This window comes from Somniosus microcephalus, chromosome 33 (assembly GCF_052327205.1).
Source record: "Somniosus microcephalus isolate GS21.2 chromosome 33, FLI_Smic_1.0, whole genome shotgun sequence".
NCBI lineage: Eukaryota > Metazoa > Chordata > Chondrichthyes > Squaliformes > Somniosidae > Somniosus > Somniosus microcephalus.
Genome location: NC_141019.1, coordinates 21,273,864 through 21,297,267, shown reverse-complemented (window position 1 = coordinate 21,297,267; position 23,404 = coordinate 21,273,864). Strand labels below are relative to the sequence as shown.

Sequence of the window (23,404 nt, the reverse complement as noted above, 5' to 3'; positions counted from 1 at the left end):
CTTCCACAGCGGCCGCAAACAGCGACCAGAAAACAGGGCCGTACTCTAGCCTTAGTGGGGCGCTTTAAGGTGGAGGTGCAGCCGGCCGCTTTTTCGGCGGCCGCCTGCCCGCACCTCCTTCCCCGGCCTCCTCCACCACCCCCCCCGCGGCATTGCCGGCTGCTTTCCGCGAACCCGGCACTTCTCCGAGGTGCCGGGCTCATTTGCCGGCACTCTCCAGCGGCGATCTCCCCGTTGCAGGCAGCTCCCCCTTAAGAGGAGGAGGCCTGCAGTACCGCAGCCTGCCGCTCCGCAGCGGCTGGCGCAGTGGCGCCAAGAGCGCTGAAATTCAGTTTCAGCGCCCCAAGCGGAGGCGGGCACACCCTGGAATAGCGCCCGGTTCCGGATTGGGGCGCAGAAGCCGAATATCTGACGGTCGCAAATGACTCCGCGCCCAGCGCTAACTTTTGGGCGCTAGCCAGCTGGGCGCCCCTAACTGAATTTCTAGGCCTATGACTCTATGACTCTAAATTTAAAACAGAAATAGACAGTTTCCTAGAAGTAAGGGGAATTAGGGGTTACGGGGAACAGGTAGGAAATCGGACATGAGGCTAGGTTCGGATCGGTCATGGCCCTGTGGGTGGCGGAGCAGGCCCAGGGGCCGTGTAGCCTGGTCCTGCTCCTACTTCTTGTGTTCTAATTCTGTGTTAGATTTCAGGAGATGGTTCTATTCACAGGGATTTGTGGAGACCTCGGGAACAGGCTGCCAGCTCGGAGTCCTTCAAGAGTAAATTGGGCCTGTTCCTGGCTGGGGTGGAGATCACCTCTTACAGAAGGTAAGTACTGCAGGATATACAGGGACAGAGTGATTTCCTGGACGAGTTTTGATCGCCGAGATGGGTCGGAGAGGAATTTCCCAGATTTTTTCTCCCAAATTGGCCATTGGGTTTTTTATCTGTTTTTTTTGCCTCTCCCGGGAGATCACATGGGTTCGGGTGGGATGGAGAGTGGAAGTAGATTTGAGGTTAGGATCAGATCAGCCATGATCTTATTGAATGGCGGAGCAGGCTCGAGGGGCCGATTGGCCTACTCCTGCTCCTATTTCTTATGAGGCCTAAGGCCTGCTTTAGGCCTCTGCCTGGGGGAGGCGTGGAAAGTGGGCCCCACGACTTTAGCAGTGGGACCAACACCCGCGCAGATTGGGCGCAGGCCATCCCACTGCGAAACCGGTACACCTTGCGTCCGTTTGATGCCTGAAAAATGGGCACCACACAGATCAATTTCTAACCCAACAGTCTTTCTGTAGCAGCCAATAGGGCAGGCAGATAATCTGCTCACAGGCATCTGTCAAATGCACTCAGTAACTGGCTATTTGGTTGGGGTTGAAAATGGTGAAAATTGATTTACCCTATAAATTTGTGTGTCAGGACAGCATTTTTATCTCCATTCACTCCCTCCCCCGGTGCCCCAGCCATATGAGGAATCGCAGATGCCAACCCACATACTACTAGGCTGCAAGGGTGTCTGAAGAACTATGGGGTGAATGGACAAATAACCAGGATATGTCCATCTGTGCATTGTCTGTTACTTTTTCTAAGGGTCTCATAATCTTGGGGTGAATTTTAACTCCTAAAAACGGGTGGGTTGGGGTCAGGTGAGATGTAAAAATGTTTTAAATCTCAAACCCGACCCCAACCTGCCCACTTCCGGGTTTAACAGAGGCGGGACAAGGGGCGGGCAGCCAACCCGCTCCCAGGAGGCGGGTTTGCCATTTAAATACTATAATGAGGCTGCGTGCCTCACATTTAGCTTCCCTTACAGGTTGAACCCTGGCCGGCCGGGTTTCCCAGGCCTCGGGAAACCCGGCAGCTGAAGGCAGACGAGGATAGCTTCAGGGTAAAGGCAAGTGTCCTTACAGCACTGCTTGTGGGCCAGAAGGAGCAGGATTGCTTCTCCCCACCCCGGCCTCCCAAGCTTACCGCCTTCCCCGGGATTGGACGCTCCCAGCAGACCCCTCCCCATCCAAACATCACCGCATCCCCTCACCGATTAGGGATCAGACCCCCCGCGCCCCCCCCCCCCCGCTCCTCAGGGCTGGGGATCGGACCGCACCTCCCCTCCCCACCTCCGGTGCCATAGATCGGACCCCGCCACCCCACCCCCACACTCCCACTAGCAGCTGCAGGCTCCCTACCTGAGGCTGCGGCCTGCTCCGGAGTGCTCCCAGCCTGACTGAAAGCCAAGCCTGTCAATCAGGCTGACCTCCAGGCGGGGATCCTGTCAAAAAAAAAACTCCACAGCATGTGGGCCCGTCCGAAACTCTGCCCCTCCCCACCAACCGGAAAACCCGTCCCTGTCAATATCGGGGCCTTTGTCTCTGATTTTTTCTCCTTTCTGGTCTTTGCGGGCAATACTTTTAGCCAAGGCTGATCTCCTCCCAAGCTTTTACCTAAGACGTTCTTGAGCCAATGACATAAGAATGACCCGACATCTACTTTGCTTTTGATTTTTTTTCTTCCCTTCCTTCTTTGGCAGACAGCTGGCTGGAGATCGGGAACTCAGCAAAGGATCAAGTCTGCTTCCCGCTGGTCTGTCGCACCATGTGTTGTTGTTCTAAAGAGGACCCCTGATACACCACTAGTTTGAACGGAAAGATGTATCCAAATGGCCTGCATTTGACCAACAGGTCCTTCTGAATATCCAAATTCTGACCCAATTTCTGCCACTTCAAACTTGATGCCCACAACAGACCAGCATTGAACCAGCTCATTTCATTTTATTGGGTGCAATAGCAATAGAGAGACACCTCAGAACAAAGTGGCCAACAGGAGTTATATCCCGTTACTTATAAAATCACACTTTGCTCATTTGAACAGTCCAATAAACATTAAATCCCAAGAATTATACCCCCTCCACTCTCTGGTCACAGGACTGGCTTGGGCCAAGGTGGGACTCCAACCCATTGGCTCTCCTCCTTCCAGAATCCCAACCCTCCTGCCTCTCTATTACAGCATCCAGCTGTTTCTCAAATGAGTCCTGGCCTCCAGCGCTTTTCCCAGCAATCCAATCCAGCTGTTGAGCACCCTGTGTGTAAAGGAATACTCCCTGAGGCCTCACCTGAACAGAACCGCAGAGTCCGAGAGTGACCCGACCACCATATCTGGGTAAAAATTATCGTCGATGTCTATTCCACCGGCGATGGAGTATCCGAATTTTGTCACTCCAACAGTTTCGCCTTCAATTATCTAAGAGCACAAAAACACAGTTCAACAGTATGAAAGAATTGCTGTTCGACGTAAGGGCTGAATTCTGAAATCAAGTATCCCCTCAATTCACTCATATTCTCATTTTCTAGTAAGCTCATCTTGGCTCAATTTGCATAAAAGATCCCTGAAACAGCTAACTCTAGAGCTAGCCTTATCACATATTGGGGGTCATTTTGACTTTGGCCGACAGTGTAGATCGGTCGATATTGAATTCGCCGCCCGTTATGTAAGAACACATCATCGCTGTAAAGTAACGTGACTAAACTCAAAGTTGACCAAATTTAATGGACCGGCATACCTTGAGAGACTGGGGGTCGTGTTACTGGGCAAATTCTGTAAAAATGACAGATAAGGAAGTGGGCCTTGAGAGTTCTGTAAAACAAACCTTCGAGCCATTGTTTCACAGGAACTTCTTCGGACAATGGCGTAACCGGCCTTGAGGCCCACTGACTAACAGATAAGGAGAGGGGAAAGAAAAACAACTAAAGGAAACTCTCGATTTACCGGCATCTAAATAACTGGCAATTTCGGTTAACCGGTAAAATTCAGGAGTAGGTTCAGGTAAGTTTTACTTCATATTAGTGGCCGTTCCTGGATCTGTGGCTGTGTAACCGGGGTTCCTGCACCTGTTGCTAAGCAACAGGGACGTCTGGATCTTGTGGCCGGGGTTCCTGCACCTGTTGCTAAGCAACAGGGAAGCCTGGATCTGTTGCTGTGTACGGGGCTCTCGTACCTTTTACTATACCTCTCTGTAATCCGGACTTTTTGATAAACCGGCACCACGCCGGTCCCGTCTGTGCCGGATAAAAAAAGAGTTTCCTGTACTGGCCATTGTTAACGTGGTCTGGGACACGTGCGCATTGGGCGGGCTGCTAAGTTTTAGGGTATAGAAAGTGTAGTCGAAAGACACTCGGGGCTGCTACAGTGAGTCGGGCGACTTGATCGGTCGCACAGAGAAGAGAACCTACTGGTCACTCGCTGGTGTTAGTATGTGTGTATGCTTGTACTCGCTGTTGATTTTAAGTAAAGAATAGTTACCCTGAAATCTTTGTCTCGAGTTGTCAGTTCCAATACGGGTCCGAACTCTAAGTACTGTTAGACTGGAGTAAAAATTTACACGTCTTACAGTTATACATCTCTCCTGATTTGACCGCAATAGAAATGAATATCAGGAGAGGTGTATAACGGGCAGCTCATCCAATATCGCCTGTTTTACACTTTTAACCAAAGTTAAAATGACCCCCATTCACTCCATTGAACGGAGACATGTATTGCTTCTTCCACACTCTACAGCTATTGACACCAATCAGTCCCATTGTCCCTTATGAGTGTTAAAACTGGGCCCACGGCATCGTGGGCCCAATGCCAAAGGTACCAATCAGTAGACATTACAGTTCTACTGCTGTACTATTCTTCCCCCTTCGTCACCCCTATCCATTTTGAAGTGAATTTTCGTCTCCTCAGAGAGAATGACCTCCACTGGGGAATGGAACACTCTCTCACTCTTTGAACCATCCACTCCAAGGTCAAACATAGCACAGGCCAGGGTAAAGCAGCACAGCAAGGTCCACTAACCCCGACCTGAGAGAGCACTAAGTACCAGTAGAATATTTCCAATTCCCACCCTTGCGGCCTCTGTGAGCAGGACTATGGGACAGATTTTTCTCTTTAGCGCTTTCTGAGCCGAGCATAGAAAGGAGAAGCGGGCAGGGATGACTGCCCACCCACAGCACAGCCCACCCAAATGCCGATTATCCTCCCCAGCCCATTTACACCCAAGAGGAAAATCTGGCGCTCTGCGTTTAGTACCAAGTTATGGACAGCTTTGTGCCATGATCTCACACCTGATTGAAACCAGATTCAGACTGCCGCAAACCCATTTCATTTGGATCCTTACAGCAGGCAAAGAAAATAGAATGTCATCCCCTTTATTTGGACTGGATTCAAAGCAATAGTCCCAAAGGTGAATGGAGACTATTCTGACCCGCAGTGTGCACCACCCTGGACCTGTGGAAATTTGAGTGATTCAGTAAATGATCCCACTTGGAATAATGGAATTGCCCCAGTCTCCAAAGATCTAAGTCATGAGCCTGCAATATCAGTTCACTCAGCCAAGTTAGAATCAGAAGGTAAAACCATATATTTTAATTTATTCGTTTGTGGGATCTGGACGTCGCTGGCAAGGCCAGCATTTATTGCCCATCCCTAGTTGCCCCTTGAGAAGGTGGTGGTGAGCCGCCTTCTTGAACCGCTGCAGTCCGTGTGGTGAAGGTACTCCCACAGTGCTGTTAGGGAGGGAGTTCCAGGATTTTGACCCAGCGATGATGAAGGATCAGCGATATATTTCCAAGTCAGGATGGTGTGTGACTTGGAGGTGGTGGTGTTCCCATGCACCTGCTGCCCTTGTCCTTCTAGGTGGTAGAGGTCGCGGGTTTAGGAGGTGCTGCCGAAGAAGCCTTGGCGAGTTGCTGCAGTGCATCTTATAGTTGGTACACACTGCAGCTATGGTACGCCGGTGGTGGAGGGAGTGAATGTTTAAGGTGGTGGATGGGGTGCCATTAAGCGGGCTGCTTTGTCCTGGATGGTGTCGAGCTTCTTGAGTGTTGTTGGAGCTGCACTCATCCAGGCAAGTGAAGAGTATTCTATCACACTCCTTACTTGTGCCTTGTAGATGGTGGAAAGGCTTTGTGATTCTTAAACCCCTTCATAAACAGGGACTGTACTTTTAATTAACCGTGTACATTCCCGATAGGTACCTGAGCCGGTATCACATTAAGCCCGAAGTTGTTTCCGTGGTAGATGTAGACCTTCCCATGTCCATCGTAGGGGGCCCCAACAGCAATGTCTTACAGAACAAGAGAAAATTGTTCTTTAATTCAGTCAGCTTAAGCAAGTACATAACATGCTGAGTAAAACACTTCCAATGTTTCGGGTTGCTAGAATAAGTCTGCAACACTTTGCATTTTTGAAAGTGGTAGTTCACAACCAAGTTTCTCAACCAGATTCACTCTGTAATTTGGCAGCTCGGAAATGTTTTTCCGCTGGTGGGGGAGTTGAGGACAAGGGGACATAACCTTAAAATCAGAACCCGGCCATTCAGGCGAGAAGTTAGGAAACACTTTTTCACGCACAAAGTGGTAGAAGGGCGAAACTCTGCCACAAAAAGCAGTAGATGCGAGCTCAATTAATCATTTTAAATCGGAGATTGATAGATTTTTGCTAGCCAAGGTGTATTAAGGGATAAAAGAAAGACTTGTATTTCTATAGCGCCTTTCACGACCTTAAGATGTCCCAAAGCGCTTTACAGCCAATGAACTACTTTTAAAGTGTTGTAAGGTAGGAAACGTGGCAGCCAATTTGCGCACAAACAGCAATGTGTTAATGACCAGCTAATCTGTTTTTTTTTTAGTGATGCTGATTGAGGGATAACTATTGGCCAGGATATGGAGCCATGGCGAGTAAATGGAGTTACAATACAGATCAGCCATGATCTCACTGAATGGCGGAACAGACTCGAGGGGCTGAATGGCCTCCTCCTGTTCCTATGTTTACTCACCATCCCAACACTGGAGATTTGGGGCTGAATTGCCCTCTGTGATATGTGCATTCCTTCACTCACAGCCTTTTGTGTTGGGAATCAGTAAAGGCGTCACATGATCTGCAGTTGCTCGTTTCCCGCACCTTTTATCACTCCCATTAAGGAATGCTGACTGCCACTTGGGTTGTATTCCACACGATGGCAAGCAGGGGGCCTTCACACTCGCTACTGTTTGTCTGAACGGAGAAAGTGGCCCGCAGTCAACGACGGAGAACTGCCAAAGCTGCTGGAATCCCCCAGCCTCCGACCCCCTACCAAAGCGCTGGAACAATTGAGCAGCCGAAAAGGGAAGCAGTGGGAGATGGGATAGCAGGAGAGGAGGGGCCAGCTGCAGGTTGGCAATGAAGGGCTGGATTTTGATACTGGAGGCGTGTAGGAGGCGGGACTACAACTTTTGGGGTTGTAGTCCCGCCTCCATCGAGTTGTGGCCAGCCCACTCGATTTTCACTTGATTGACCTTGTTGACCCGCCCAGCGGGCTCAGCAGACCAATTAAGGGCCACCCAGCAACAGGTGACGTCACAGATTGACATTTCATCTGTCAAGAGCTTTTGACAGATGAAATATCAGCGTTTGACAGCTCTTTGAAGCTGTCAAACACTGACAATCTGTACTCCAAGTTAATTCCTTCCTCTCAGGCTGATTTAGAGATCTCTCCAGAACAGAAAGCTGAATGCTGCAACTTTTGACAGCTCGCGGCCATTCTGCTTTCTGTGCCGGTGAGATGAGGGACTCCCGAGACCTGAAGGAAGGAAGGCTGTAAAGGTAAGTAAAACTTCTTCAAACACTTTACACACACCAAACACACTTACCTCTTCACTCATGCACCCATCACTCACCTGAACACCGGACATCTCGACCCCTCCAAGCCCTTCAGCCCGACGGCCCGCCTCACTAACTTGGCGTGGCTTGGAGCCGTCGGGAATCCCAAACTTCAGGGATAAAAATAGGGATTAGGCTAAAAACTGCCTGTTAACTACCTGTTAACAGGCAGTTAATTGGCACTAATCCCCTTCCCACCTCGGGGAGGCGGGTCCCAGTGCGGGTCGGGTATCCGCCTCCTTTGAAACTGGCATGGTGGCGGGTTGGGGGCGGGATGGGTTCGTGCCCCCCGATTTTGAGATTTTAACCGCCCACACGCCTCCAATCCTGCCTCAACGGCCCAATGAACATCCTGCCCGAAATGTCAGTTTCTGCAGCACACATATTATCTGTCATCACAACACATTGTGAATGCTTAAACTTATGCCTTGTCCTGAAGGCACTGTGAAGCTCATCTACCCCTGCTTACCTCTTCTCTTTCTGCACTCCAGGTGTACAAAAGCAACCAACTGAGGAAGGGCACCCAGATGAACTTGCTCACCTTGCTTCACAGCTGCCCAGTGCCTCCCAGAGAATAGTGGACCCCTGGATGAGCTGCCGGCTCCTGCGGCGGACACCGATTCGCCGAATTCCTTCAAGCGAGAGCTGGACCTGTTTCTGGTTAGGACGGAGATCACCTTGTACAGAAGGTAGGTACTGCATAGGATTGCCAGGGCCAGAGTGGCCTCCTGGACTTGTTCTGATCACCTAAACTGGTCGGAGACGAATTTTCCAGATTCTTTTTCCCAAATTGGCCTGGTTTTTCGCCTCTCCCAGGAGATCACATGGTCTCGGGTGGGGTGGGGTGGAGAGTGTATATATAGTGATGCACAAGGCATCGCAGTTGGGTGGGACAGGCTGCATGGACCAGAGGGGTCTGTCATTGTTTGTATGCTCCTATTGCCATTCATTCCCTACCAAGCACCAGCCCAGAGACACCCACCTGTGGACGGGCGGTGGTGAGTAATTAGTGAACCTAAAGGGGAGCACACAGGGTGACGCACTGAGCACAGGTTGCCTGGAGTAGACTGAGGTGCGAGGTGAGGAGGCAGTCATTGCTGGCCAGATGGTCAGGAAACATCAGCCCTGGGGACCCAGGGGAGCACGCCCCCATATCTATCAAGGCATCTTAAGCATGCTGGGGTAAGGTGTCAACAGCCCTCTGGTAACTCGCTCAAGTGCCTACTCTTCACGTGTGAGCCTAGAGAGTGAGTACCAACAGGCTGTTCAGCTATGGAAGTTATCACAGCTTAGCCTGATCCTTAGCACATTTACATAGAAACATAGAAGATAGGAGCAGGAGTAGGCCATTCGGCCCCTCGAGCCTGCTCCGCCATTCAATGAGATCATGGCTGATCATCCAAATTCAGTACCCTGTCCCTGCCTTCTCCCCATATCCCTTGATCCCTTTAGCCTTAAGAAATATATCTAACTCCTTCTTGAATATATTTAATGAATTGGCCTCCACCGCCCTCTGTGGCAGAGAATTCCACAGGTTCACCACTCTCTGGGTGAAGAAATTCCTCCTCATCTCTGTCCTAAATGGCTTGCCCCTTATCCTTAGACTGTGACCCCTGGTTCTGGACTCCCCGGCCATCGGGAACATCCTTCCTGCATCTAGTCTGTCTAGTCCTGTTAGAATTTTATAAGTTTCAATGAGATCCCCTCTCATTCTTCTAAACTCCAGCGAGTATAAGCCCAATCGACCCAATCTCTCCTCATACATGATTCCTGCCATCCCAGGTATCAGCCTGGTGAATCTTCGCTGCACTCCCTCCATGTCAAGAACATCCTTCCTCAGCTAAGGCGACCAAAACTGCACACAATACTCAAGATGTGGTCTCACCAAGGCCCTGTACAACTGCAGCAAGACATCCTTGTTCCTGTACTCAAACCCTCTCGCTACAAAGGCCAACATACCATTTGCCCGCCCAACCGCCTGCTGCACCTGCATGCTTACCTTCAGCGACTGGTGCACAAGGACACCCAGGTCTCGTTGCACCTCCCCCTCTCCCAATCTATTGCCATTCAGATAATAATCTGCCTTCCTGTTTTTGCCACCAAAGTGGATAACCTCGCATTTATCCACATTATACTGCATCTGCCATGCTTCTGCCCAATCACCCAACCTGTCCAAATCATACTGGAGTTTCTCGGCATCCTCCTCACAGCACACACGCCCACCCAGCTTTGTGTCCTCTGCAAACTTGGAGATATTACATCTAGTTCCCTCGTCTAGATCATTAATATATATTGTGAATAGCTGGGGTCCTAGGACCGATCCCTGCGGTACCGCACTAGTCACTGCCTGCCACTCGGAAAAAGACCCGTTTATTCCAACTCTTTGCTTCCTGTCTGCCAACCAGTTCTCTATCCAAGTCAATACCTTGCCCCCAATCCCATGTGCCTTAACTTTACACGCTAATCTCTTATGCGGGACCTTATCGAAAGCAGTGGTCACTGGGTAGCGATCAGGGTTGGGCACTGAGTTGATTTTTTTCCCCACTCCCAAGCTGAGGGACATGAAGGCTGATCGTAGCAACCCAACTGCTTCCTTGGCTGAGATCACTTAACTCAACACTGACCAGCAATCAAGCCTGGGACATTCTGGTCCAGATAGTTCAGTGTCACACTAGATGGCGCACTTACTCACTAAGTCACGAATCAAATGGACACTGTTGAAACACTGCTAGATTAGGGAAATACAACACATTAAGCAAAATAATTTATTTTATCTGTAGATTTTTTTTTAAAAGTTGCAAAATTACTGACTAGGAAAATGGTGTAACTCCAATGATGCTTAATAATCTGGAGTGCTGTGCCTGAAAGGATGGTGGAGTCGATTCAATCATAACTTTCAAAATGGGAAAACATTTCCGCGCTATGGGGAAAGAGCAGGGGGGAGTGGGACTGATTGGATAGCTCTGTTCAAAGAGCCGGCACAGGCACGATGGGCCAAATGGCCTCCTTCCGTGCTGTGAGATTCTTTAATTCAATGCAATACATTCAGAGAACGCAGTCCATTTGAAAAGGGGGAGAACCGTCAGTTTAGGAACAGAACGTAAACTGTATATATTCAGGATTGCGAAATGTCAACAATAAATTTTATTTAGGCACAAAAGTGGGCAGAATTCCTCCGGCCTCGCTTCATTGGAAGTGTGGTGGAGCAGAACTTGCGGCCGCCTGATTGGCCCAGGGCTGGCCCCATCCCAAATCCTGGGGGGAGCAGGGTCATTTACGTAAAGGGGAAGGGCATCTACACCATTAACAGTATTCCTCGGGCATCTGCCCCACAGAGGGGCAAGAAAATCAGAGAATCTAGGCACTACATAAGAGCATAAGAATTAGGAGCAGGAGTAGGCCATTCGGCCCCTCGAGCCTGCTCCACCATTCAATAAGATCATGGCTGATCATCGACCTCAACTCCACTTTCCCGCCCTATCCCCATATCCCTTGATTCCCCTAGAGTCCAAAAATCTATCGATCTCAGTCTTGAATATACTCAACTATTTTTTAAAAAAATTATTAGTTTTTTATGGGATGTGGGCATCACTGGCAAGGCCAGCATTTATTGCCCATCCCTAATTGCCCTTGAGAAGGTGGTGGTGAGCCGCCTTCTTGAACCGCTGCAGTCCGTGTGGTGAAGGTACTCCCACAGTGCTGTTAGGGAGGGAGTTCCAGGATTTTGGCCCAGCGACGATGAAGGATCGGCGATATATTTCCAAGGTGTATGACTTGGAGGGGAACTTGGAGGTGGTGGTGTTCCCATGCGCCTGCTGCCCTTGTCCTTCGAGGTGGTAGAGGTCACGGGTTTGGGAGGTGCTGCCGAAGAAGCCTTGGCGAGTTGCTGCAGTGCATCTTGTAGGTGGTACACACTGCAGCCACGGTGCGCCGGTGGTGGAGAGAGTGAATGTTTAAGGTGGTGGATGGGGTGCCAATCAAGCGGGCTGCTTTGTCCTGGATGGTGTTGAGCTTCTTGAGTGTTGTTGGAGCTGCACTCATCCAGGTAAGTGGAGAATATTCCATCACACTCCTGACTTGTGCCTTGTAGATGGTGGAAAGGCTTTGGGGAGTCAGGAGGTGAAACACTCGCTGCAGAATACCCAGCCTCTGACCTGCTCTTGTTGCCACAGTATTTATGTGGCTGGTTATTAGACATGCTACACTAGGGGTGTGGGCACTGTGACCCAATGATAAAAATGTTTCTGTTAAAAAGCACCTCCATTGCATTGTTTCCGTTTTGCTACTAGCAATTGACCGCTCTGCCATTGATTGGCACTGAGAAACCGGCATTAGACCCCCACCCCCGCCCCCCATATTGGTATAGTAAGTATGCCCTCTTCACTCGGGAGTACTTTAAGTTGTCTGCAGTAAAGGCGGAAATGATGGGCATTTCTGGCGGGTATGGCATCCCACCAGACCGCCTCTGTCAATGATGTCACGTTGGGAGGGGGCAGGAGCAAGGAGCACTTGCCCCCTCCTGTCAGAATCTTTGAATGTGGGCAGAAGGGGGCAGACACCCAGAGGAACTGGACCCTGCCCCAAATTCTTGCCTCTCGACTGAAGTCTTTGGTTCTGTTTTCCCAGGCCCAGGAATTTCAGGGCCAAAGTGGTTATATATTTTTTTCTTGTTACCTATTCTCACAATTGCCCCATGCTTTACACCATCTGCAAGTGGGACAGCAGACAGGCAACCTGCTTGCTGCCTACGGCAATGCCACTGCTAATGGTGCAAGAGGTGCCACGGGTGACTCACCATCCATTTACCGATCGGAAAGCACCTGGTCCTTTGGCAGCTCCCTATGGTGGTATGGCTGGGACTGGAAGCTCAGTATGTGGTTATATATTTATAACCTTCTTAAGAAGGCAAATGGTATGTTGGCCTTCATAGCGAGAGGATTCGAGTACAGGAGCAAGGATGTCTTGCTGCAGTTGTACAGGGCCTTGGTGAGACCACACCTTGAGTATTGTGTGCAGTTTTGGTCGCCTTATCTGAGGAAGGATGTTCTTGCCATGGAGGGAGTGCAGCGAAGATTCACCAGACTGATACCTGGGATGTCAGGAATGACGTATGAGGAGAGATTGGATCGATTGGACTTATATTCGCTGGAGTTTAGAAGAATGAGAGGGGATCTCATTGAAACTTATAAAATTCTAACAAGACTAGACAGACTAGATATAGGAAGGATGTTCCCGATGGTCGGGGAGTCCAGAACCAGGGTTCACAGTCTAAGGATAAGGGGTAAGCCATTTAGGACAGAGATGAGGAGGGATTTCTTCACCCAAAGAGTGGTGAACCTGTGGAATTCTCTACCACAGAAGGCAGTAGAGGCCAATTCATTAAATATATTCAAGAAAGAGTTGGATATATTTCTTGAGGCTAAAGGGATCAAGGGGTATGGGGAGAAGGCAGGGACAGGGTACTGAATTTGGATGATCAGCCATGATCTCATTGAATGGCGGAGCAGGCTCAAAGGGCCGAATGGCCTACTCCTGCTCCTATCTTCTATGTTTCTATGTTTCTATGTAATTACAGGCTCATATCTCACTGCTTTGTGCCACAACACTGCCCATGTGGGGTCGCCAAAGCTGATTGGACGTATTCTTGGATGTTTCATCACACGACTGCCCACCTCCACCTGCTTTGCCCGGTCAAACAGCCTGTTTTCCTCCCCATCTCCAATATTTTTATAACCAATAAATGAAAGGGTTTTAAGAAAATGAGGGGGAAAAAAACCAATTTCTTTTTAACGCGCCAATGATTTTTCCCTCGGCGTTGCTCCCAGCAGTGTCCTGGAGATTAATCTTTAATTCCTGGAGACTCGAGGGCAAGCCTGGAGGGTTTGGACAGTAAATAATTTGCTTGAAATTGTTACAAAAATGCCACAGCCTCGTGTCCCCAGTGATACCGAACGACTTTGCATACAGACAACACAGATAGAGACCTACCTCCAAACCCATCTTGATTGATGTCCCCAATGTTAGCCACAGCCAGTCCAAACAAGGAGTCTTTGGTCCCATTCAGCCGGACACTCCTCACTCTATCCCACTTGCCGGCCTGGTTAATGTAGACATAGACGGCACCGCCAATTTCTTCCTTTCGTTCAAAAAAGTAAGGAGCACCAACCACAAGGTCCATCCACCTGCAAAACCAGGTCAACATGATGTAGTCATGTCGCGGAACGTCTGTACAAGTCTGAAAATCCAATGCAGCAACAGCCACTGAGGCACGCCGAGCGCATGTCATCATATTAAGGTCTTGATTTGTTGTTAATGGTTAAAGAATTACATAGAAATTACAACGCGGAACCAGTCAATGTTGGTGTTTGTCCTCCACTCAATCAGTAGTCCTAATCCCATGGTCCTGCCCTGTTCCCATATCCCTTGATCCCTCTTTCCTTCAGCCACCTCTCTAACCTACTCTTAAATGTCGACCTGGTCTCCGCTTCAATCACTAACTCCAGTAGTGAATTCCACAGCTTCACAACCCTCTGTGTAAAAAAGTCTCTCCTGCTCTCTGTCCTAACTCTCTTACATTTAATCTTCTATGTCCCCTCGTTCTAGACCCCTCAATCACTGGAAACAGTCTCCTTCTAGTTACTTTGTCCCATCATTTCATAATTTTAAACATCTCTATCAAAACACCCCTGAATCGTCTCTGTTCTAATGAAAACAACCCCCAATTTTTCAAGTCTTTCTTTATACTATGGTTCCTCCTACCAGGCAGCAGTTGAATGTGTGAGGCATGAAATTGCTTTTCAAGGATTTTTAGTAAAAAAAAATGCTGTTCTTCTTTGCGTGATACATAACATTCATCGTGCCAAGAGAATGGGCAACCAGCCACTCTGAGGCACATGAGATTGCACTCATTGGGGTGGAAATTGCTTTCGACACGTCTTCGGGCCTGAAATGGCCGCCACGCACAGCGCGCAGACCGCAATCAGGAGGCCCAAGGCCGGCTCGAAATTGGGCCTCATTAACTTAACCTCATTTGGGCGCGCTGCCATGGCCTGTCACTCCTCCACAGGCAGCTCGGCCATTTTGAAAGATGAATTTTAGGCCGATTGCCGCACTGGCAGCGGCTTGAAGGTAAGTCTTGGGAGAAGGGGTGGAATGGCAAGTGGGCGTAGGGGTGTGTAAATGAGGGGCCTAACAGCTAGTCCCTAAAATTGGTGTTTGGTCAACCCATTTTAAGCCTGTAAAATGGGTGCAACGAGGTCCAAAACTACCCAATTTACTCTACTCTCTACCAGTTCCCCCCCCCCCACCACCTCCCCGGCCTCACACAACTCCACTCCTCACAACCCAGCTGAAATCAAAAAATGGATTGATTGTCTGTCCTTTTTACATGAAACAAATTTTCTTTCTTCTGCCTCCTTCGATCTCCCAAGGTGAATCACCAACGCCACCGCCCCCCCCCCCCAAGTCAAAAGGTCAAGCGGGTGACCTGCTGTCAATTATCCAACAATGCCAGTCTGAAAGCAACCACCATCACGTGCACAACCTCAGCTCGCTCTCTGATACTCTGGGGGCGATTTTGTCAATGGAGGCACGTTGGAAGCGGGACTCCCACTTGTCGGGTTTCAGTCCCGCCTCCATCGAGTTGTGGCCAACCCACGCTATTTTCCCTTGATTGACCTTGTTAAGCCCGCCCAGCGGAGGCCAATTAAGGGAAAGCCGGTTGCAGATGAATGGACATTGTTTGACAGCTCTGTGAAGCTGTCGAACAATGACAATCTCTGCAGTTTCATGAGGTTGTGCAGATGAGTGATGGGTGCATGTGTGCAGAGGTAAGTGTGTGAGGTAAGTGTAAAGTGTTTTAATAAGTTTTACTTGCCTTTACTTTCTCCTGCAGGCTTCCTTCCTTCAGTTCTCGGGAGCCCCTCAGTTCACCGGCACAGAAAGCAGAATGGCCGCTGAACTGTCAAAAGCTGCAGCCTCTGCTTTCTGGTCTGGAGAGATCTCTAACTGAGTCTGAGTAGAAGGACTCAAGTTAGAAGACAGATTGTCAGTGTTTGACAGCTTCACATAGCTGTCAAACGCTGATTTTTCATCTGTCAAAAGCTCTTGACAGATGAAATGTCAATCGCTGACGTCACCAGTAACCGGGTGTCCCTTAATTGGCCTGCTGAGCCCGCTGGGTGGGCTTAACAAGGTCAATCAAGGGAAAATCGCGTGGGTTGGCCACAAGTCGATGGAGGCGGGACTACAACCCAAAAAGTGGGAGTCCCGCCTCCAAAAGCTCCCCATTGACAAAAATCGAGCCCGACGAGTCAGAATACTGGACAGATGAGCTGTCTGACCTTCTGTCATCCTAGACCGCTCATATATTTGATCTGACTGTGGTAGGATCGTCTGACAGCCCATTTATGATAACAGCCCACAGCACAATATATTGCCAACTCAATCCAAGCACCCTCCCCGCCCCAGGGTTTACAGCACTGTCCCAATTCATTTCATACTGGATTTGACTCCAAGGTCCTAAACAAACAACAACTTGTATTTATATAGCGTCTTTAATGGAGCAAAACATCCCAAGGCGCTTCACAGGAGCATTAGCAATAGAAAAAAATTTGACACCAAGCCACATAAGGATAAATTAGGACAGGTGACCAAAAGCTTGGTCAAAGAGGTAGGTTTTAAGGAGCGTCTTAAAGGGAGAGAGAGGTGGAGAGGTGGAGTGGTTGAGGGAAGGAATTCCAGAACTTAGGGCCCAGGCAGCTGAAGGCACAGCTGCCAATGGTGATGCGCAAGTGGGCAGAATTGGAGGAGCGCCGAGATCTCGGAGGCTTGTAAGGCTAAAGCGTCACTTAATGCACCATCGAGTGAGAGAGAGAACGATTTAACGGATTTCATCTTACCCGTCGCTGTTGAGGTCAACTGTGGCGACAGCGTAGCCGTAGGATGACCCCAGCTCCTCCCCCCACAGGATGTATTCCGGTGCCAGTCTGTTGACGCCTTTTTTGGTCAGGATCACCACCGCGCCCGTGTGGTTGGCTCTCGGCGCTCCAGAGACCACACTCAGCTCGTTCTGCCGAGTGAGCCCTTTACCTGAATCTACAGAGAATCCTGAAAGGAGTACAGGCGGTTAAAAAAAAACGCTGGTTTATGGAGCTGGTGGCACAGCTAGCGTGCAAGGAATTTTAGAAACAGAGGCCATCATGCACTGGGGCGGGGGGCAGGTGGAGTAAATGTTTTAATAACCATTGGTTAGGCATCCCTCAGGAATTGTGTGTAAACCAAGTTAGGTTGAATGGTGCAGAACCTATTGGGCATGTCATCGGTTACCTGAGTCAGCACATTGAGGTATGTAAGCATGTGTTAGTAACACAGATATCAGAGTACAACAGGACATTGGGCTAAAACATTGAGTTTAAAGCAGGCCGTGGCTGTTGCACCCAATCTCCCAAGTTTGCAGTAAAGGAGGTTGTTTTTGTTTGGTTTCAGGTTGGCTCGGTTCCTACGGCAACCAGGAACAGTCTTCGCCCTTCACCCCCCCCTCCCCCACCGCGCCTCCGCCAGAAAAGAAATCTGTATCAGTGACTCTGTGCGTCAGTGCTGGGGATAGTTTGTGCTTCGCCGGGTCCTAGATCTGGTGGAACGCCTGTGTTTACAATCCAGGTTTCAGATTTCTTCAAATAAATTTGTTTTAAACAAATTCTGATTTAAAGAAAGAAAGACTTGCATTTCTATAGCGCCTTTCGCGACCACCGGACGTCTCAAAGCGCTTCACAGTCAATGAAGTACCTTTCAAGTAGAATCACTGTTGTAATGTGGGAAACGCGGCAGCCAATTTGCGCACAGCAAGCTCCCACAAACAGCAATGTGATAATGACCAGATCATGTTTTTGTAATGTTGATTGAGGGATAAATATTGGCGAGGACACCGGGGAGAACTCCCCTGCTCTTCTTCAAAATAGTTCCATGGGATTTTTTACATCCACCTGAGGGGGCCTCAGTTTAACATCTCTTCTGAAAGACGGCACCTCCGACAGTGCAGCACTCCCTCAGCACTGCACTGGATTGTCAGCCTAGCTTTATGTGCTCAAGTCTCTGGAGTGGGACTTGAACCCACAACCTTCTGACTCAGAGGCGAGGGTGCTGCCCACTGAGCCACAGCTGACTCTGGGCAAAAAGTAACAATCAAATTCGGTCAGCTACAAGCTGCAGTATAACATGGTCAGCAGCCCATCCTTGATCACAATGAGGCACTTTCGGGACAAGGAGACCAACAGCGGACAATGCTGTAGTTTGCAGTCGAGTAGTAATCTGTCCTTGAGTTGGATAGTGTGTTAAACCCAATTGTTTCAGGAGCAAGAAGGTGTGCATTATTAGCCAAAAACACTTCATAAAATGTAAAACAAAATAGAAGGCTAAGTGGGTAAGCTCTGTGTAGTTAGTCCTTGTGTAGTATTGAGCCAATCCCTCCTAGCCTGTTGGACTGTGTGATTTTAAATCCCCTCTCTCTGTACCTACCCCACTGGACAGTGTCTGATTTTAAATCCTCTCTCTCTGTACCTACCCCGCTGGACTGTGTCTGATTTTAAATCCCCTCTCTCTGTACCTACCCCGCTGGACTGTGTCTGATTTTAAATCCCCTCTCTCTGTACCTACCCCACTGGACAGTGTCTGATTTTAAATCCTCTCTCTCTGTACCTACCCCGCTGGACTGTGTCTGATTTTAAATCCCCTCTCTCTGTACCTACCCCGCTGGACAGTGTCTGATTTTAAATCCCCTCTCTCTGTACCTACCCCGCTGGACAGTGTCTGATTTTAAATCCCCTCTCTCTGTACCTACCCCGCGGGACTGTGTCTGATTTTAAATCCCCTCTCTCTGTACCTACCCCGCTGGACTGTGTCTGATTTTAAATCCCCTCTCTCTGTACCTACCCCGCGGGACTGTGTCTGATTTTAAATCCCCTCTCTCTGTACCTACCCCACTGGACAGTGTCTGATTTTAAATCCCCTCTCTCTGTACCTACCCCGCGGGACTGTGTCTGATTTTAAATCCCCTCTCCCTGTACCTACCCGGCTGGACAGTGTCTGATTTTAAATCCTCTCTCTCTGTACCTACCCCGCTGGACTGTGTCTGATTTTAAATCCCCTCTCTCTGTATCTACCCCGCTGGACAGTGTCTGATTTTAAATCCCCTCTCTCTGTACCTACCCCGCGGGACTGTGTCTGATTTTAAATCCCCTCTCTCTGTACCTACCCCGCGGGACTGTGTCTGATTTTAAATCCCCTCTCTCTGTATCTACCCCGCTGGACTGTGTCTGATTTTAAATCCCCTCTCTCTGTACCTACCCCGCGGGACTGTGTCTGATTTTAAATCCCCTCTCTCTGTACCTACCCCGCGGGACAGTGTCTGATTTTAAATCCTCTCTCTCTGTACCTACCCCGCTGGACAGTGTCTGATTTTAAATCCTCTCTCTCTGTACCTACCCCACTGGACAGTGTCTGATTTTAAATCCCCTCTCTCTGTACCTACCCCACTGGACTGTGTCTGATTTTAAATCCCCTCTCTCTGTACCTACCCCGCTGGACTGTGTCTGATTTTAAATCCCCTCTCTCTGTACCTACCCCGCGGGACTGTGTCTGATTTTAAATCCTCTCTCTCTGTACCTACCCCGCTGGACTGTGTCTGATTTTAAATCCCCTCTCTCTGTACCTACCCCACTGGACAGTGTCTGATTTTAAATCCCCTCTCTCTGTACCTACCCCGCGGGACTGTGTCTGATTTTAAATCCCCTCTCTCTGTATCTACCCCGCGGGACTGTGTCTGATTTTAAATCCCCTCTCTCTGTACCTACCCCACTGGACTGTGTCTGATTTTAAATCCCCTCTCTCTGTACCTACCCCGCTGGACTGTGTCTGATTTTAAATCCTCTCTCTCTGTACCTACCCCGCTGGACAGTGTCTGATTTTAAATCCTCTCTCTCTGTACCTACCCCGCGGGACTGTGTCTGATTTTAAATCCCCTCTCTCTGTATCTACCCCGCGGGACTGTGTCTGATTTTAAATCCCCTCTCTCTGTACCTACCCCGCGGGACTGTGTCTGATTTTAAATCCCCTCTCTCTGTACCTACCCCGCTGGACTGTGTCTGATTTTAAATCCCCTCTCTCTGTACCTACCCCGCGGGACTGTGTCTGATTTTAAATCCCCTCTCTCTGTACCTACCCCGCGGGACTGTGTCTGATTTTAAATCCTCTCTCTCTGTACCTACCCCGCTGGACTGTGTCTGATTTTAAATCCTCTCTCTCTGTACCTACCCCGCGGGACTGTGTCTGATTTTAAATCCTCTCTCTCTGTACCTACCTCACTGGACAGTGTCTGATTTTAAATCCCCTCTCTCTCTGTATCTACCCCGCTGGACTGTGTCTGATTTTAAATCCTCTCTCTCTGTACCTACCCCGCGGGACTGTGTCTGATTTTAAATCCTCTCTCTCTGTACCTACCCCGCTGGACTGTGTCTGATTTTAAATCCCCTCTCTCTCTGTATCTACCCCGCTGGACTGTGTCTGATTTTAAATCCCCTCTCTCTGTATCTACCCCACTGGACAGTGTCTGATTTTAAATCCTCTCTCTCTGTACCTACCCCGCTGGACTGTGTCTGATTTTAAATCCCCTCTCTCTGTATCTACCCCGCGGGACAGTGTCTGATTTTAAATCCCCTCTCTCTGTATCTACCCCGCGGGACTGTGTCTGATTTTAAATCCCCTCTCTCTGTACCTACCCCGCTGGACTGTGTCTGATTTTAAATCCTCTCTCTCTGTACCTACCTCACTGGACTGTGTCTGATTTTAAATCCCCTCTCTCTGTATCTACCCAACTGGACAGTGTCTGATTTTAAATCCTCTCTCTCTGTACCTACCCCGCGGGACTGTGTCTGATTTTAAATCCCCTCTCTCTGTATCTACCCCGCTGGAATGTGTCTGATTTTAAATCCCCTCTCTCTGTATCTACCCCGCGGGACTGTGTCTGATTTTAAATCCTCTCTCTCTGTACCTACCCCGCGGGACTGTGTCTGATTTTAAATCCCCTCTCTCTGTACCTACCCCGCTGGACTGTGTCTGATTTTAAATCCCCTCTCTCTGTATCTACCCCGCGGGACTGTGTCTGATTTTAAATCCTCTCTCTCTGTACCTACCCCGCGGGACTGTGTCTGATTTTAAATCCCCTCTCTCTGTACCTACCCCGCTGGACTGTGTCTGATTTTAAATCCCCTTTCTCTGTACCTACCTCACTGGACTGTGTCTGATTTTAAATCCCCTCTCTCTGTATCTACCCCGCTGGACAGTGTCTGATTTTAAATCCCCTCTCTCTGTACCTACACCGCTGGACTGTGTCTGATTTTAAATCCTCTCTCTCTGTACCTACCCCGCGGGACTGTGTCTGATTTTAAATCCTCTCTCTCTGTACCTACCCCGCTGGACTGTGTCTGATTTTAAATCCCCTCTCTCTGTACCTACCCCACTGGACTGTGTCTGATTTTAAATCCTCTCTCTCTGTACCTACCCCGCGGGACTGTGTCTGATTTTAAATCCCCTCTCTCTGTATCTACCCCGCTGGACTGTGTCTGATTTTAAATCCCCTCTCTCTGTACCTACCCCGCTGGACTGTGTCTGATTTTAAATCCCCTCTCTCTGTATCTACCCCGCTGGACTGTGTCTGATTTTAAATCCCCTCTCTCTGTACCTACCCCACTGGACTGTGTCTGATTTTAAATCCCCTCTCTCTGTATCTACCCCACTGGACTGTGTCTGATTTTAAATCCCCTCTCTCTGTACCTACCCCACTGGACTGTGTCTGATTTTAAATCCCCTCTCTCTGTACCTACCCCGCGGGACTGTGTCTGATTTTAAATCCCCTCTCCCTGTACCTACCCCGCTGGACTGTGTCTGATTTTAAATCCTCTCTCTCTGTATCTACCCCGCGGGACTGTGTCTGATTTTAAATCCCCTCTCTCTGTACCTACCCCACTGGACAGTGTCTGATTTTAAATCCTCTCTCTCTGTACCTACCCCGCGGGACAGTGTCTGATTTTAAATCCTCTCTCTCTGTATCTACCCCGCGGGACTGTGTCTGATTTTAAATCCCCTCTCTCTGTACCTACCCCGCTGGACTGTGTCTGATTTTAAATCCTCTCTCTCTGTACCTACCCCGCGGGACTGTGTCTGATTTTAAATCCTCTCTCTCTGTACCTACCCCGCGGGACTGTGTCTGATTTTAAATCCCCTCTCTCTGTATCTACCCCGCGGGACTGTGTCTGATTTTAAATCCCCTCTCTCTGTACCTACCCCGCGGGACTGTGTCTGATTTTAAATCCCCTCTCTCTGTACCTACCCCACGGGACAGTGTCTGATTTTAAATCCTCTCTCTCTGTATCTACCCCGCTGGACTGTGTCTGATTTTAAATCCCCTCTCTCTGTACCTACCCCACTGGACAGTGTCTGATTTTAAATCCTCTCTCTCTGTACCTACCCCGCGGGACAGTGTCTGATTTTAAATCCTCTCTCTCTGTATCTACCCCGCGGGACTGTGTCTGATTTTAAATCCCCTCTCTCTGTACCTACCCCGCTGGACTGTGTCTGATTTTAAATCCTCTCTCTCTGTACCTACCCCGCGGGACTGTGTCTGATTTTAAATCCTCTCTCTCTGTACCTACCCCGCGGGACTGTGTCTGATTTTAAATCCCCTCTCTCTGTATCTACCCCGCGGGACTGTGTCTGATTTTAAATCCCCTCTCTCTGTACCTACCCCGCGGGACTGTGTCTGATTTTAAATCCCCTCTCTCTGTACCTACCCCGCGGGACAGTGTCTGATTTTAAATCCCCTCTCTCTGTACCTACCCCGCGGGACTGTGTCTGATTTTAAATCCCCTCTCTCTGTACCTACCCCACTGGACTGTGTCTGATTTTAAATCCCCTCTCTCTGTACCTACCCCACTGGACAGTGTCTGATTTTAAATCCTCTCTCTCTGTACCTACCCCGCGGGACTGTGTCTGATTTTAAATCCTCTCTCCCTGTACCTACCCCGCTGGACAGTGTCTGATTTTAAATCCCCTCTCTCTGTACCTACCCCGCGGGACAGTGTCTGATTTTAAATCCTCTCTCCCTGTACCTACCCCGCTGGACAGTGTCTGATTTTAAATCCTCTCTCTCTGTACCTACCCCGCGGGACTGTGTCTGATTTTAAATCCCCTCTCTCTGTACCTACCCCACTGGACTGTGTCTGATTTTAAATCCCCTCTCTCTGTACCTACCCCGCTGGACTGTGTCTGATTTTAAATCCCCTCTCTCTGTACCTACCCCGCTGGACTGTGTCTGATTTTAAATCCCCTCTCTCTGTACCTACCCCGCGGGACTGTGTCTGATTTTAAATCCCCTCTCTCTGTACCTACCCCGCTGGACTGTGTCTGATTTTAAATCCCCTCTCTCTGTACCTACCCCGCGGGACTGTGTCTGATTTTAAATCCCCTCTCTCTGTACCTACCCCGCTGGACTGTGTCTGATTTTAAATCCCCTCTCTCTGTACCTACCCCGCTGGACTGTGTCTGATTTTAAATCCCCTCTCTCTGTACCTACCCCGCTGGACTGTGTCTGATTTTAAATCCCCTCTCTCTGTACCTACCCCGCGGGACTGTGTCTGATTTTAAATCCTCTCTCTCTGTATCTACCCCGCTGCACTGTGTCTGATTTT

The 23,404-nt window shown here is 49.3% G+C and overlaps 1 protein-coding gene across 4 annotated transcripts in view; it reads right to left on the bottom strand.

Annotated features, from left to right (window-relative positions):
- LOC147096996 (integrin alpha-7-like) overlaps positions 1-23,404 on the bottom strand; it is a 277,843-nt gene that overhangs the window by 117,171 nt on the left and 137,268 nt on the right. For all 4 annotated transcript variants that reach the window (XM_085972716.1, XM_085972713.1, XM_085972714.1 and 1 more), the window contains 4 exons: positions 16,565-16,772; positions 13,653-13,846; positions 6,002-6,090; positions 3,097-3,224 (listed from right to left, as the gene is read on the bottom strand). In XM_085972716.1, coding sequence (XP_085828842.1) covers positions 3,097-3,224; positions 6,002-6,090; positions 13,653-13,846; positions 16,565-16,772 — 619 coding nt within the window. The remainder of the gene's footprint in view (positions 1-3,096; positions 3,225-6,001; positions 6,091-13,652; positions 13,847-16,564; positions 16,773-23,404) is intronic.